Source organism: Tasmannia lanceolata, unplaced genomic scaffold, assembly GCF_043159265.1.
Source record: "Tasmannia lanceolata isolate RefF3 unplaced genomic scaffold, GAP_Taslan_0.1 ptg000002l, whole genome shotgun sequence".
Classification (NCBI taxonomy): Eukaryota; Viridiplantae; Streptophyta; class Magnoliopsida; order Canellales; family Winteraceae; genus Tasmannia; species Tasmannia lanceolata.
The window spans coordinates 29,485,879-29,502,900 of NW_027518679.1; the positions used below are offsets into that span (position 1 = coordinate 29,485,879).

The window sequence follows — 17,022 nt, forward strand, 5'->3', positions numbered from 1 at the left end:
TTTCATATTTGATTACTTGAAAATTTAATTTTGGGTTTGTTTTGAACTGCGAAAATTCTACTTTTTTAAGTAATGCATTTGCTATTTTTGAAAGGAAATATCATGCATTTTTTTTACAACTAGTCCGGCCCCTCCAGGTGTAAATTCCTGGTTCCGCCCCTGTTGTTAATGTTGTTCTTGTGTTCATTGCAAAATTTTCTAAGAATATTTGCATAAAGTTTGGGCAATGAGACTGAGACCTTTGATAAGTGGAAGATGACACGATATTTATAGGTGATAGAGGGATTTAGGGGGTTAATATTCAAAGAAATGAGGTGGTATCACTTGATTAGCCAAATATAATGGTACTTAGGTATTTAACTTGGGTGAATTCTAGCCCTTAGATCAAGTTCTAAGAGGAAGGCTGGGATTTATGCTCCCTCTGACATGATTGGGCTCGGTTAGGTTTAGGGTTAGGATGACAAGTGATGTGAGGTAGATGGGAGAGAGTGATGATGATGAGAGGCGCATCACTAATTATAACATGTTAACCTCACTACATTCTAATTATTTGTGGGGGCCATTGATTGCTTGGAATGTGTCCACTGCTTTCGACATGACTGCAAATATATATTACTCATACATTATAAGCATATAGCAAAAAAGCAATGTTACGGTGGCATAAAATAATGCCTATGAATTCAAAATAAACATCTTGGTGGCTGACCTAAAATAAGTATAAATAGTGGCTGTAGACTTCGAAAGAAAAAAATAAGTATTTGAAGTTTTATGAATAACCCAATCAGTTACAACAGGCAATGTCATTTGCTGCACTGAACCTAAAATTAAAAATATAATGGCTGTAGACTTCGAAACAAAAACAGTTCTCTGTGCAACAGGAGACAAACAGTATAAATACTAAGAATTCTACCCAAAGTTAGACGGGTCTATATTTGGTGTAAATCTACGAGTTACTAGCCATTGTGTTTACCCTATTACGCTCAAACCATTGTGTCCATGTTATTTGCTGTTAGCCTGGAACACTTCATTGAATCAATGTTTACTTCTTGAATGAGAACTTGCATACCTCCCGGACATTCGATGAACCATCTGCAACTTCGGTAATCACGCAAGCCTCCATAACACCTGAACACAAATGGGCCAAATAATTAATACCTCTATATAAATATCACATAAACTGTAGCAGGACAGAAAAGTGGAAGAAACCAGTGTGCTCTATTCCTGCAGGCATTTATGCATAAATATATGTAAAATATGAATTTTAGATATAATACTTCTCTGTACATGAATATGCATGTATGAGTATTGGGTATCTGTATGTGTACCACGCATTCATGCACACAAAGAATAGAATGAATATATATTGCATCGATACGTTAATGTCAGATATACTAATATATGTTTTGCATGCACTGTACAATTGTAGATACAGATGGACGGGCACACACAGAGAATTGAAATTTTCACCTCCATTTGGTTGTATTTCCACTTTCATATTTATACTATATAATATGTTCTCTTTATTTGGAGGTAGGGGTACAATTAGGTCGGGTCGGGTTGGGCTTTTGCTGAAAAATGTATTGAAATCAACTCAGACCCGACCTGGTTTTATGGTAAAAGCTCAACCCGAATTCCCAAAAATCGACCTAAGTTGCACCCCTATTTGGAGGAATATAGTATAGTACAAGTGTTTGTGTATGTATTTCTTAGTCACATATAAAGATGCATGTGCATCAGAGTTATCAATGCATAGATGCTTTATGTGCATCTAACATTATGTATGCACTTATTATGTTTGCTTACATCCCATTGTTCAAAAACCCATACCCTTGTCTTCTCACCTAGAAGCCTGGGTGAGTCGACCTTGCCAAGGTTTTGAAGACTTTCACTGAGCGTATAAGTCATGGCAACAGCTTAAAAGACTGACAAAACTTGGACCCACCCTTTCACCGATGGACGGATCGATGAAAAGCTTGCCAAATATTCTTTGCTCAGAAAGGTTGATGATCATCAATCAATGAGATTTTGACAGCTCAGCATGTAGATACTTGTGGGTGATTCGTTTTGTACAGGACTTGCCAAGTTCGAAGCAGACTCGGTGAGATTCAAGCACTGGTGTGTGTAGTGTGTACAACATATGCATGCATGTAATGTGCACCCACATGTACCATGCATGCATTTCTATACTCATGTCGGATATACTTATGTATGGATGCAACGTAAACATGAGTATGCATACAAGATAGTGGAACACAACTCACCATCTTCTTCTACAACAGATTGGAACTGTCTCGTCCCGCCTCCTACTCCAAAATAATGTTTCTTTGCTGCCAAATAAACAACTCCATCGGGGTGGCGCAGGCACTGTAAATAAATTATATAGAGCTTTAAGACTCAAAACATCCATGAATTTGTAAAAAATGATAAAATCAAGCAACTGCTGACAAAAATAATGCTTTACCTTTTTTATTAACCCATACAGATTCTGAAGAGAAGAGGGTGAATAGACGGTTTCTGCCATTAAAATGACATCATAGCCATCGGAATGATCTTGCATTGAGCTAGAACCTGAAGGTTGTTGGTACACAGGAAAGATCATACGATGAATTTCACTCCAATCACCAGCAAAGAAGCGAACTTCTGCTGGCACACTCTTTTCTGTCTCATCTGAGCTTTTTGAGAGGTTTGCTTTTACATTTGGTATGGTAAGACATTTAAGGACTTCAGCATTGAAGTCCTGGAAATGAACCACAGCTGCACCCTGATTGAACAAATTATGGGAGATATCACAGTCAACAACGTAAAGAACTTTCATATTTAAATATTTGGCAGATGGAAAAGCCAACATGTATAAGATGTCTCACCTCTATGCAAGTAAAGATCCCAGGAAGACCATGACCACATCCAAGCTGCACGAAGTGAGAGAAAGTCAGTGGCAGACACATAAAAAAAGGCTAGCACGTGGCAAACATCTGCTTTGGTTTGATTTCACAGTATTGGAAAATTGAATTTAGAAACTACTGCCAGAAACCTCATAAAATAATTTTTTTATGACGAAAACATAAAGAAATTACTAGCATCATTCTCTCTCTCGAAAAAAGAAAAGAGGGCAGATATAAGCATCATTGATAAAATTTATGGAATCTCATCATAGAGCATCAGTTGCCAATTGGTTCTTCAAAAGGGTTTGGCCTAATTAACTGCATAACCTAGACATGGACAAGGATCTGACTGAATAGAAGCCTAAATACTAGAGGAATACCTTTGTATCATCACAAAAGTAGACAACATATCGAGTATCTTCTGTTCAGAAGCCACCATTCATGCAAGTCCACTTGCAAACTGCTTAACTGGAGGTCCCCAATGACTATAAAAAAATTACAGATGCCCCATAAGAAGAGCAAATATAAAATCCCGAACGATGTTTCCAACTATCCGAGAATGAAAGGGAATCAATTTGTATACCAAAGCACTAGGCCCATCCATGAATTTCTAGGGTGGGTAGTAGCCAGTAATATAGGCACATGCACCATAGAAGCGCAACTCTATAGCCAGAGACGGAGCCGGGGGATGGGGATTGCCCCCATCTGACTTTTTTAGGTAGGATTTTTGCTTACTATATGAAATTCCAAAAATGCCGATTGCCCCTCTTCAATTTTAATATTTATCTGGCAGAGGGGCAATGCATTTATCTCAAACCCTATGCCTTTTCAAAAAACCTTAATCCCTAGTTTTTAGCCCAGAATATTTTTTTAGTGAAAACCGCTCTGGGCCCTTGTTTCTCCCCGGTCTCCTCTATCCCATCGATTTCCCTTCCAGCTAGAGTTCTATGTATGTGCTGAAATGTGGGAAAATCACTCACTCTCTCTCTCTCTCTAAATCTGTATAAATCACTATCTTTCTCATCTCATTCTCTCTCTAACTCATACCAAAGATTTTATATGGTGGATGGCAAATAATTGTGGGTGATTTATTTGGAGGAACCCAATATCTCATTGATAATACAATCCTTCTGATAAGTGAACTTTTCCCATTAAAAAACTGCTTCTCATATTCTATTTTGGCCATCCAATTTCGGGTCACCAATCAAATGGCCAACATGATCCAGTCAGTGGGACATTAAGGATGTGACCAATTCATAGTGGGATTGGACAATTACGCCTTAAATTGATGTTTGCCTAATTGCAGACTCAGCTTGAACTTTGATAGCTCTTTAAATTGTAAATGATAAGATTATATAGTTTGTGAAATTATATAATAGTTCTTGAAAATGGCAACATTTCCACCCACTCTTATTTCCTTTTCATTGAAAATAAAGTTATTTTTAGGAAATGACAAACAAAGAGGGGTGGAAATAGCATTTCCCTTAATCATCAATTGATAGCAAATTTAAATTTGCAGAATCAACCCATTAAAAGCAATTTGAATGTAAGTAATTTTTTAATTAAAAACAATTTGAATTGAAATTTGTATCATTTTTTGAATTTTGGGCTTTGTAATAATTTATTGCTTACTATATCAACTATTCTCTGCCCCCCCCCCCCCCCCCCCCGAGGCCAATGCCTGGACGGAACTGGTTCCGTCCCTATTTGTACCAATCCCACTCAAGCATTTCACAACGGTATGATCGCATAAGAATATTATTTTATTTCATTACATTTATTTTGTTGAAACACTAGGTACGAAACTACTTATACTAAGAACACTAGGAAACTAGTACTACTGCAAAAAAAAAAAAACAGAGAAAGGAAAACAAATTTAGGTGTTGTTCGTCGTGAGGCCTTATTAGTTGGTTTTTCTTCAGTCCACCACTTCCCAGTAAGAGGACTGAGGCTCCCCATTTTCATCATGGCGCTGGCAAAATCCGAGAAGAAAGTCGAAGAGCAGGTATTGTAGCTGCTCACCTGAGAATCAGTAACACCTCTATTATAAAGATGTTGACCGGTATGCAGAAGCCCCTTATTACCGACCAAATTCTTATAGTAATTGTTGTCGAACACCGTTGACATCAAGGTATCAAGAGGAAAAAAGGTTGTCGCCCTCAGTGCTCAAGAGTTGGACTTCAACGAGGTAGCTAAAGACGAATCGATGTTGGCCTTATTGTAGATTTGAGCTCGGAATAATATGCATCCTACCTGGCCTATGGTATGTGTTAGAAATGAGGCGAGGGTTAGAGAGAGGAAGAAGAAGAGGAATGGAGATGATGGAGAGTCTCTCACTAAGGAGCTCCTCATGTAAATGACGTATATATAGGCCTCAAATAGGACATCCAATGAGGCAAAGGTTTCCCCATCACTGGTCGGCTCTTTTACAGGAGACTGTTTTATTTTTCCCCGTTGACCTCTATTTCCGGGCGATGCTTTCCCCATTGTTGGTCGGCTCTTTTACAGGCGACAATTTCATTTTTTCTGTCAACCTCTCTTTCTGGGCGATGGTTTCCCCAACATTAGTCGGCTCTTTTACCGGTGGCGGTTTCCCCGTCGACCTTCTTTCCGGGCGATGGTTTCCCCATCGTTGGTCGGCTCTATTACAGGCGACGATTTTCCCGTTGACCTCTCTTTCTGAGCGATGGTATCCCCATCGTTGGTTAGCTCTCTTCAGGCGACGATGTTCATGTTGTCGACCTTGTCTTCTCCCTACTTTTCTTCCTATCTTTTGGCGACGATGTTCATTCCGTCGACCTTGTCACCAAACGATGGTTTCCCTATCGGGTGTTAGTTATCTTCTCATTTTCTTATCTCCAGGCGATGGTTTCCCTATTGACCTTGTCTCCAAGGGTTTCTCCTTCGATTGCTATTCTTCTATTAGCGTGGTGCTGTTTAGCAGGTGTTTCCGCTTGTGGTGCTTCGTCGTTGCTCATGTGCGCACCTTTGGTGTGTCCCTCTTTGCTCGATGGATCGTTGCTATTTCTCTACCGAGGTGCCTTCGTTCGATCCTTCGTGGTTTACAGACTTATTTGTTGGGCTCTCATTCAGGGGAGGCCTGTTTTGATCGCTCTCACCTAGTGCTCCTTCCAGGGGAGCTATTCCTTTTTTGGTGGCCGCTAATCTCGATGAGTGTACTCTCATGATGGCCGTTATCTTTTACTATGCTTTCATTATGTAGTCACCACACCAGCTTGAGGAGGAGTGTTATATCAAGCTAGATGTGTGTATGGGATTATGTACTTTTTGTTATTTGTAGTTGTTGTAATTTTCTTTGTACTAAGCTGGAGTTCCATAGCATATACGCTCCAGCTTGAGGGGGAGTGTTAAATAACGTGTATTTAGGGTAGTTTAGTCATTGCTTGTAGATTAGGGGTATTGCAGTCATTATACATTGGATGCCCTATTTGGGGCCTATATATACATCATTTACATGAGGAGCTCCCTAGTGGAGACTCCATCCTCTCCATTCCTCTTCTTCTTCTTCCTCTCTCTAACCATAATCTCATTTCTAACACATACCATAGGCCAAGCAAGATACACATTATTCCAAGCTCAAATCTACAATAAGACTAACATCGATCCGTCTTTCGCTACCTCGTTGAAGTCCAACTGTCCGAGCACGGGCGGCGACAACAATCTTTCTCCTCTTGATACCTTGACATCAATGGTGTTCGACAACAATTACTATAAGAATTTGGTCGGTAATAAGAGGCTTCTGCATTCAGATCAACAACTTTACAACGGAGGTTCTACTGATTCTCAGATGAGCAGCTACAGCACAAGCTCTTCGACTTTCTTCTTAGATTTTGCCACCCTCGTGGTGAAGATGGAGAGCATCAGTCTTCTTACTGGAAGTAGTGGAGAGATAAGGACCAACGGCAGGAAAACCAACTCATTAGGCCTCACGACAGGCAACACCTAAACGTGTTTTCCTTTCTCTATTTTTTTTGCAGGGGTAGTAGTTTCCTAGTGTTTGTTGTATAAGCAGTTTCCTACCTAGTGTTTCAACAAAATAAATATAAAGAAATAAAGTAATATTCTTGTGCGATCATACTGCTGTGAAATGCTTGAATGAGAGTGGTACAAACAGGGACGGAGCCAAGAATTGGGTCCAAGAGGATAGAGAATAATTGATATAATGAGCAATAAATTATTATACTCAACTCAATTCAACTAAGCCTTTGTCCCAAAGTAGTTGGGGTCGGCTAATGAATCCTTTAGAAAATTTTCATGAAAGGATCATTTTCTTCAATTCTATAATATCCAAGGTCATGTTCTCTGTTATGTTCCGAGCCCTCAAGTCTTTCCTCACTGTTTCGACCCAAGTTGTTTTCGGTCTACCCCTACCTCTTTTTACTCCATCAACTTGGCACGAGTCACTTCTTCTCACTAGAGCATCCAAAGGCCTACATTGTATATGCCCAAACCATCTTAAGTGGTGCTTTCTCATCTTCTCCTCAATTGGTGCCACCCCACCTTTTTACGGATGTCTTCATTTTTTAATTCGATCTAACCTTGTGTGGCCGCACATCCATCAAAGCATTCGCAACTACGCTACACTCATCTTATGCACATGCTGCTTCTTGGTGGCCCAACATTCAGAGCCGTACAGCATGGCTGGCCTAACAGTTGTCTTATAAAACTTTCCCTTCAACTTGGTAGGTATTTTACGGTCGCACAGAACTCTTGAATCATGCTTCCATTATGTCGTTAACATCCTCTTCAATCTCTCCTTCCTTATGTAGGATTGAACCAAGCTAGCAAAAGATATCCCTCTTAGGTACCTCTTGTCCAGTCATATTTACTACATCCTCACCCCGCCTCCTTACATTACTAAAGTTGCACTCCATATACTCTGTCTTAGTCCTACTCAGTCTAAAACCTTTGGATTCCAAAATAGTTCTCCATAACTCTAACTTAGCATTAACTTCTGCATTGGTTTCATCAATTAATACTATGTCATCTGTAAATAACATACACCACGGCACCTCGTCCTGGATACCCTCCGTAAGTTCATCCATAACTAGTGCAAAATGATAAGGGCTTATAACCGATCCTTGGTGCAGTCCTATTGCAATTGGAAACTCACTAGACGTGCCATCCGTAGTTATGACACTAGTTACTGCTCCATCGTACATATCCTTAATCATATCAACATATTTAGTAGGCACTTTTTTCCTTTCATGGACCCACCACATAACACTCCTGGGAACCCTATCATACACTTTCTCCAAATCAATGAAAACCATATGAAGTTCCTTTTTATTTTCTCTAAATCTCTCCATTAACCTCCTAATCAAGAAGGTAACTTCCATAGTCGATAGTCCGGTCATGAAGCCAAACTGATTCTCTGAGACCTTAGTCTCTTTTCTTAGTATATGCTCAAGCAATAAATTATTATAAAGTCCAAAAATTCAAATAATGATACAAATTTCAATTCAAATTGTTTTTAATTAATAAATCACTTACATTCAAATTGCTTTCTATGGGTTGATTCTGCAATTTAAATTGGCTATCAATCCGTGATTAAGAGAAATGTTATTTCCACCCCTTTTTGTTTGTCATTTCCTAAAAATAACTTTATTTTCAATAAAAATGAAATAAGAGGGTGGAATGTTGTCATTGTCAAAAAGGTTACTGATGATAATTTCACAAACTATATAATCTTATCTTTTACAATTTAAAGAGTTGTCACAGTTCAAGCTGAGTCTGAGTCTATGCAATTAGGCAAACATCAATTTAACCTCCAAATCAATGAAAACCATATGAAGTTCCTTTTTATTTTCTCTAAATCTCTCCATTAACCTCTTAATCAAGAAGATAACTTCCATAGTCGATAGTCCGATCATGAAGCCAAACTGATTCTCTGAGACCTTAGTCTCTTTTCTTAGTATATGCTCAAGCAATAAATTATTATAAAGTCCAAAAATTCAAATAATGATACAAATTTCAATTCAAATTGTTTTTAATTAATAAATCACTTACATTCAAATTGCTTTCTATGGGTTGATTCTGCAAATTTAAATTGGCTATCAATCCGTGATTAAGAGAAATGTTATTTCCACCCCTCTTTGTTTGTCATTTCCTAAAAATAACTTTATTTTCAATAAAAAGGAAATAAGAGGGTGGAAATGTTGTCATTTTCAAGAAGGTTACTGATGATAATTTCACAAACTATATAATTTTATCTTTTACAATTTAAAGAGTTGTCACAGTTCAAGCTGAGTCTGAGTCTATGCAATTAGGCAAACATCAATTTAAGGCGTAATTGTCCAGTCCCACTATGAATTGGTCACATCCTTAATGTCCCACTAATTGGATCAGTCTGGCCATTTGATTGGTGACCTGAAATTGGATGGCCAAAATAGAATATGAGAAGTAGTTTTTGAATAGGAAAAGTTCACTTATCAAAAGGCTAGGATTGTATGATCAATGGGATATTGGGTTCCTCCAAATAAATCAACCATAACTATTTGTCGTCCACCATATAAAATATCTGATATGAGGTACTAAAAGAATGAGATGAGAAAGATTAGTGATTTATAAAAAAATTTAGAGAGATAGTGATTTTAGCACATTTTCCCATATTTTAGCACATACATAGAACTCTAGCTAGAAGGGAAATTGATGGGATACAGGACAGAGCCAGGAATTGGCTCCAAGGGGGTAGAGAATAACTGATATATAGTAAGCAATAAATTATTATAAAGTCAGAAAATTCAAAAAATGATACAAATTTCAATTTAAATTGCTTTTTAATTAAAAAAACACTTACATTCAAATTGCTTTCTATGGGTTGATTATGCAAATTTAAATTGGTTCTCAATTGATGATTAAGGGCAATGCTATTTCCAGCCCTCTTTGTTTGTCATTTCCTAAAAATAACTTTATTTTCAATAAAAGTAAAACAAGAGAGGGTGGAAATGTTGCCATTTTTAGGAAGGCTACTGATAATAATTTCACAAACTATATGATCTTATCTTTTACAATTTAAACATCTGTCAAAGTTCAAGCTAAGTTTGTGCAATTATGCAAACATCAGTAGCCTTTCGGGAATTTAAGCGTAATTGTCCGGTCCCGCTATGAATTGGTCACATCCTTAATGTCCCTCTGATCGGATCATGCTGGCCATTTGATTGGTGACCCGAAATTGGAAGGCCAAAATAGAATATGAGAAGCAGTTTTTGAATAGGAAACATTCATTGATAAGAAGGCTAGGATTGTATGATCAATGGGATATTGGGATCCTCCAAATAAATCATCCAAAACTATATTCCGTCCACGATATAAAATCTCTTATATGAGATAGTGAGAGAATAAGATGAGAAAAGTTATATATATATATATATATATATATATATATATATATATATATATAGAGAGAGAGAGAGAGAGAGAGAGATTTTAACATATTTTTCTAGATTTTAGCATATACATGGAACTCTAGCTGGAAGGGAAATCGATGAGATAGAGGAGACCGGAGAGAAACAAGGGCCAAGAGCGGTTTTCACGAAAAAAATATTCTAGGCTGAAAACTAGGGATTAAGGTTTTTTTGAAATGGCATAGGGTTTGAGATAAAGGCATAGCCCCTCTACAAGATAAATAGTAAAATTGAAGAGGGGCAAAGGGCATTTTTTGAATTTAATATAGTAAGGAAAAATCCTACCTAAAAAAATCAGAGGGGGCAATTGCCCCTCCCCCACCCCGGGGGGGGGGGGGGGGGGGGGGGGGGGGGGCTGCTCTTTCTCTGTCATAACAATCCACAACAACCATACATAACAAATAATGCATGTTACCTATGCATATTTAGGAACTGTTCGTTTAAGATTACGCCAACCGATTGTGAGTTCAAAACAAATTATTGGACTCAAATTACGTTTAATTTTGAGTCCAATAATTGGTTTTGAACTCAAAAATCGGTTGGCGTAATCTTAAACGAACAAGGCCTTATTTGTGAATGTGCACTTCTCAATGTAACTTGAACATGTAGGGTATGCTAGATGGTTCCTGCTGACCCATGATAATGCAGAACCCACTGTCAAACCCTCTAGAGGTTATCCAAAGCACCAAAGGAGGACTTGTCAAGTCGCCGAAGGCGGTTCTGGTGTGCAAAGGTCAGATCTATTACTTTGGAGGGAGAGCACTTACTATGTTCAAAGGAGTGTAGGTAGATCCTCATCCGCCATGGCAGCTTATTGGACAAACAGAATGGATAAAATACTGACTCAAATCACTTACATGGGAAGCAGAGGTTCCCATCTACGTGTATCATGTGGAATCAGTGCATAAGATTTTCATACACTCAACAGCGGCAAGGAGATGGGGAACAATTTCTCAAATCCCTGTTCACACCAAGGAGGTTGAAGTACTTCAGGATGGCGCATCAGATGGGCATTATGTAGAGCATTTGAAAAAAAAAATCAATGGAATCTTAGGAGATGTTTGGAGATCTGGCTACGAAAGAAGAAAGATCAAGGATTTCATTGACCAATGGGGCTTAGTGAGAGGAGTTCTGAAGAATCAGAACAAAAGATTTTTTAAGAGATTAGATGGTGGTGGCAAGTAATGAAGAGACTCAGAAAAAACGATAAATGAGCTATTTTGAGAATTGCGAAAAGCATTTTCCCATCCTTGTTGGACAACCTTATTGCATCGGGCGAGACTCTCTCATGGACATGAGACTTGGAGAATATCCTTAATAATTGACAAGATTCAATATACGGCCGCAACTCAAGATGCTTTTTTCCGTGTGCTTAGAAGGCAAAAATATTGATAATGCCCTAGCCACAGATGGGATTTTGAAAATACTGACTTGTATGTGGATCACTACCTCTTACTTGATGTGAATCCATTCATACGTCTCTTTTCCTTTGTTAATAAAGTTTGTGGAAAAGAAAAGAAAGAGATCCATTAGGTTGTCCGTTTAATGCATATTTAATGTTATTTTCATGAGCTCATTGATGCCTAGATTTATTTCCTCACAACATTTATTGGAAACCTTAGATATATGAATGTTGGGATATATGAATGTTGGGCAGAATCAAATTATTATAATCCAAGAAAGTATTCGTGTAAATACATGGAATAGTCAATGTTGGAGCAGCAATAGTGTGCTGGCATGCCAAGTTGGCATATCAGTGATCTTGGCCAATGAATCAAGGTTATAGAGTATCCTAACCAATGGAGTTTCGAAATAACCAACCCAAAACATAAACGGACCTTATGACCTCAAAAATAAGGAGCAAATCATAAACAAGCCACCACAACATGCTAAAATGCTACTGCGCAATCGGGTAACCAGATCTTCCTACGTTAAAGGGAAATAGTTACTTGTAGATTGCTGGTGAGTGTTCAAAACAGGGAAGATATTTTGCATTGAATCAATGGATAAAGATTGCCATTGGCCGTAGCATTTAATGTACGTAAAATTTATGGGAAGTGCCTAATTTGTTGAATAATTCCTAGAGTTTCAGATATAAGTTCACAGATTTTCCAGGTTTAGGAACCAATAAACCAAATGTATCCACGTAAATAAAATGGAATACAGTACACATAGAAGCACAACAAAAATAAGATGATGTCAATAAATAGTATGAAAGAACGTGATATAGAACCGGGAAGAGAAATAGAAGAAAGGGGATGAAGAGTAGAAGAAGAGAAGAAGAAGAATAGGAGAAGAAGTGAAGAATTAGAAGTAGAAGAGAAGAGATAGGGGAGAAGTAGAAGAGGAAGAATCGAGGAGAAAGAGGAAGAAGAAGAAAACCTATAGAGGGGAGAAGCCAATCAATTTTTATTAATCATCCAAAACTTGAAATCTCTAATACATGAGGCCTATTTATAGGCAATTGAAATAAAATTCCATGGAAAATAAAAGTCCTAAACTAGAAACATGGAAATAAAATCCTAGAAACTAAAAACATGGAAATAAATCCTAATGGGAAAATATGCCACTTATTTGGCCTACTATCTGCATCAGAACGGTAACAAAAATATTTGAATGGATGATTCTCCACGAACCACAATGGCTCTTATTGGAACAGGTGCAAGAGAAGTAGCCTCAATTGTAAAAAGCATGTTTCGAAAAACCAAAGCCTCCATGTGCATGGAAAGGGAAACTATGATTACAAAGTACTCAAGTCTCTTGAACTACAAAACAGTCTAGCTGGGTTTCTGGAGATGTAAAATTTAAAAGGATGAATAGCAATAAGAAATAGAGAAACAACAAAACAAAAATTGAGAAGGACGGGCGAGTTGGAAAAGGGAGAACAAGAAGTCTACAAGAGTCTCCTACCCAATTTGGAAGATCTGATTCTATGGTTGATTGAGAAATTTTCCAGCAACACACACACACACACACACACACACACACACACACACACACACACACACACACACACACACACACACACACACACACTCCCCTCGATCCCAAAGAGAAGGAAGAGATCTTCGTAAAGGGGGTTCTTACGATCTGATAAAGAAACAAACTTATTCAAACGTTCTTACTATTCTATATCCCGGGGGCTTGTTTAAGAATAAGCAAGAGGAATCTCATGGAAATACCATGGAATAAGGTTTGATCCAATTCAATATTCATGGGGATTTCGTAAATATCCCATTCCAAAAATCAAAAGTTCTTTGAACCGTGAACTGCTAAGTACATTTATTCTTCCAAGAAAACCCGAAAACCTTCACTTAGAACCCAACTAACAAGTCAACATACTTGCTTATTTTATAACATTCAAAATAGAAATAAAAAATACACTCACCTCACTTATTTTGTGCTGCTAAACATAAAGACAACCTCAAAAACAAGGGGTCACAGAAGTATCTGTCATGACTAAATGACAGCACAAGACGAAGAGGGTGTGAACATTAGATATTAAAGGGAATCATATGCAATTAAGGAGTTGGCATATTAGAAGGTCACAGATCATGAGAAAGTAAACTATCACCTGAGTACAAGCAGCGCACCTCTAATACTCGCTTTCCTTCAAGAGATAATTTTCCATCTTGAATTTCAGAATAAAGTGTCTTAACCAGATCAAGTGAACCTTCCCATAGCTTCAGCCCCCCTAATTCCACAAACAACAATTTTCTTTTCAGAAGTGCTCATGTTCATACTGTCGAGTTCCTTGAAAATAAAAGAGTTTCAGCAATATCTATCGAAAAATAGATAGAATATGCACCTTCATATTTCCCAGGGACCAAATCTGAGTTGGATACACCAAAAACATCGTAAGTACTCACACGGCCCTAAAAGAAATTTAGTATTGCATTCTTTCATCATTATCTAACTCAATCATTTCATCAAGTAAATAGCTTACCTTAAGCAAAGTAAGCTTTCAATTCAAATTAACACGGTGTAGTATTGGATCCATTCATAATTATCTAACTCAGTCTCAGGCATCACTTCCATTTCGTCAAGTAAATACCTTACCTTAAGCAAAGTAAGCTTTCCATTCAAATTAACACAATCCATAGTAGACTTCACAGAAGAAACCTGTTCCTCAGACACATAAAAAAAATATTATTTCACAAGTTGCAGGGAAACTTGGTAAGGTATAAATGATTAAATAACACCAACTCTAACAGCTTAAGCTTTTGGAGCAATTGGTTCTTTCACATGGTATGAGAGCTATTGTCTCACAGCAGGTCTTGGGTTCAAAACCCAACAACCTCTTGATAAATATCCATGCGTACGGCCAACCCAGAAAAAGAGGGGCCAAACGTGAGGGGAAGTGTTGAATTATAAATGATTAAATAAAACCAACTCTAACAGCTTAAGCTTTTGCAGTAATTAGTTGTTTCACAACAATAGTTATGCATTAACATTACCAAAACCTATGCTACATGGATTCTTATGAATGGGCGAAGAATCTGTGTGGGACACGTCTCGGATTCCAATACTTTAAGATTCACAGAGACACTTCTAGGTCTCTTTTAATTGTTCTTTTTTTTTGGTTTGAATAAAGCTACCACAACATTACAATTACTGCATGTTTTAAGTTTTATCCATCCTAATAGTAAGTTTTTATACTTTTATATGAAAATAAAACATTATACACTCAACCTACTAATATTTAGTACAATTACTCAACTCAACTCAACTAAGCCTTTGTCCCAAACTAGTTGGGGTCGGCTAATGAATCCTTTAGAAAATTTTCACGAAGAAGTAATATTTGGTATAATTAAAATTACATAATTAATTTTTAAAAAATGGCGAAATCCACAAATCTTACACTCGTACCCCACTGATGCAACATAGACTAAAACAGAAAACAGATGAAATGGTATTAGCAATGATACATTGCCTCAAACATGAGGTGATTAAAGCACAATCACACTACGTTTCAATGTTGAGTAGAATCTAAAATTCAATTCCTTTTCTTTTGGTAATGTATGTTAATGGTCGGAATCGTTCCCGATCCAAACCCTAACAGACGATTTGAATACAAGGGAATTATAATCGAGGATTGTAGAGTAAAATCCTGGATTTTACAAACTAAAACCTGGATTTTACAAGCTAAATCCTGAATTTTATAAACTAAAACCTTGATTGTACATTTTCAGGATTGTAAAATCTTGGTTTTAGCTTATCAAATCCAGGATTTAGCTTGTAAAATCCTGGAAATGAGAATTACCTCTGAGAAAGGGATCTCAATGCAAGGAGGAGGAGGTGGTGGAGTAGAATTCTTCGAAGAACCGAAAAACCCTAAATCCATCTGGTTTTGATTTGAGAGAGAGAAGAAAGGGAACATTTGCTGATCTGATTTCTACAGATTTTTTTTTTTTCCAAAGATATTAGAAAGGAGTAATCTTTCAGTATAAGAACAAGAAGATCAAAAGATTTCAAGAGAAGAAAAAGGAAAATGATTTGCGATTACCTTGTTAGGGTTTTCTGCCATTGCTGCTGCTTCTTTTTTTCTTCCGTTGCTTAGCCTGAGCAGACTCTGCTATTTTAAGTTTTAAGTTTTTAACCCAAGTAATCTTTCAAGAAACAAACATTTGATTTACCTAGAATTTTGGGCGATGATAAATTCGCACCTCCTTTAGGATAATTCGCTCTGCTCTAACGTGAATTGACGTCAAAAAAGCTGCCACATAACCTCTTTTAATGGGGTGCGAATTTATCATAGAATAGTGATAAGTACTAGTAGTGTCTGGTAGTCTTCAAGGATTTGGATGCTATATTGGCAACCAAACAAGAGATTTTGCTGACATGGCACCCAAATACAAAGCAAAACCCCTAAACTATCTTAGCTTTAGTGCAACCAAGGACAAAAAACATACGAGCTTCCAAAAGCTAAATCTAATGTGTTGTCTACGTACTCAAACTCTTCTAAGTAGTCAAGAGGGAGTTGACAAGCCAAGTAGTCTCCTCGTACTAACCTCGTTGAGTAGTGGCAAGTAGTGTTTGGTTATCAACCTGGTAAAGTAGTGGTAAGTAGTAGTGTTTGGTTTTCAACCTCGTAGCGTAAGGATAGGGGCGTCATTACTAATGTATCGAGAGAAGCGAGAAAGAGAATGCATGGATCCCAAGATTGGACTAGCAAAAAAAAAAAATTACCTCTTAAGTGGGTTTTTACTTGGATATTGCTAGTATTTTGTTGGTATGCCAAGTTGGCATACCAACATATGGAGGAGACAAGGAGATAAACTAAGTAGTCTTCTGGTAGACTACCATTTAATTCATTTCACACAATTACATCATTATTTTCTCACCCTCCATAGTGGCCACAAATTGTTGGGTTAGAATCGTCCAATGGTACTGAATTTTTCTCCATGCACCATCTATAGCAAGACCAAGTAAGGGTGTCAATTTTGGCTCGGGCTCGGAAGCTTGCTCGAGCTCGGCTCGAATCCTTAACGAGCCGACGAGCCGAGCCCAAGATAGGCCAGGCTCGGCTCGGCTCGTTAAGCATTTAATATATTTAAATATATATGTTATATATTAATATATACACTAAAAGAGTTGTCCAGAGAGTGAAAGGGAAAGGCAAAATATGTCACTTCTTTTTTGGAATCCCATTTGTTACTTGGACCACCCCCCGTAGTGTAAAGAGAGTAGTCGGATTACACTAGATAGGGCTG

At 37.6% G+C, this 17,022-nt stretch overlaps 1 protein-coding gene across 2 annotated transcripts; it reads right to left on the reverse strand.

Annotated features, from left to right (window-relative positions):
* Positions 1 to 714: 714 nt before the first annotated feature.
* On the reverse strand, positions 715 to 15,957 carry LOC143883780 (Putative methyltransferase family protein). Of its 2 annotated transcripts, XM_077387094.1 has the most exons (9): positions 15,816 to 15,957; positions 15,573 to 15,704; positions 14,369 to 14,431; positions 14,118 to 14,184; positions 13,903 to 14,003; positions 2,865 to 2,909; positions 2,462 to 2,761; positions 2,262 to 2,364; positions 715 to 1,125 (listed from the first exon to the last, which is right to left on the reverse strand). In XM_077387094.1, exons 1-9 carry the CDS (start codon positions 15,834 to 15,836, stop codon positions 1,040 to 1,042), a joined length of 918 nt encoding a protein of 305 aa, XP_077243209.1. In that variant the 5' UTR covers positions 15,837 to 15,957; the 3' UTR covers positions 715 to 1,039. The 2 variants fall into 2 exon arrangements, with proteins under 2 accessions (XP_077243209.1, XP_077243213.1); XM_077387098.1 differs by lacking the exon at positions 15,573 to 15,704 and having other exon boundaries at positions 15,816 to 15,896.
* Positions 15,958 to 17,022: the final 1,065 nt, after the last annotated feature.

What these genes read in the sequence shown, in the direction of transcription:
- LOC143883780 (XM_077387094.1), bottom strand. Translation starts at nt 15,836, where the DNA reads ATGGCAGAAAACCCTAACAAG. An exon ending in TGGCAGAAAACCCTAACAAG is followed by an intron (nt 15,705 to 15,815) that starts GTAATCGCAAAT and finishes AAAAATCTGTAG; the next exon opens with AAATCAGATCAGCAAATGTT. An exon ending in GAAAGCTTACTTTGCTTAAG is followed by an intron (nt 14,185 to 14,368) that starts GTAAGGTATTTA and finishes AATTTCTTTTAG; the next exon opens with GGCCGTGTGAGTACTTACGA.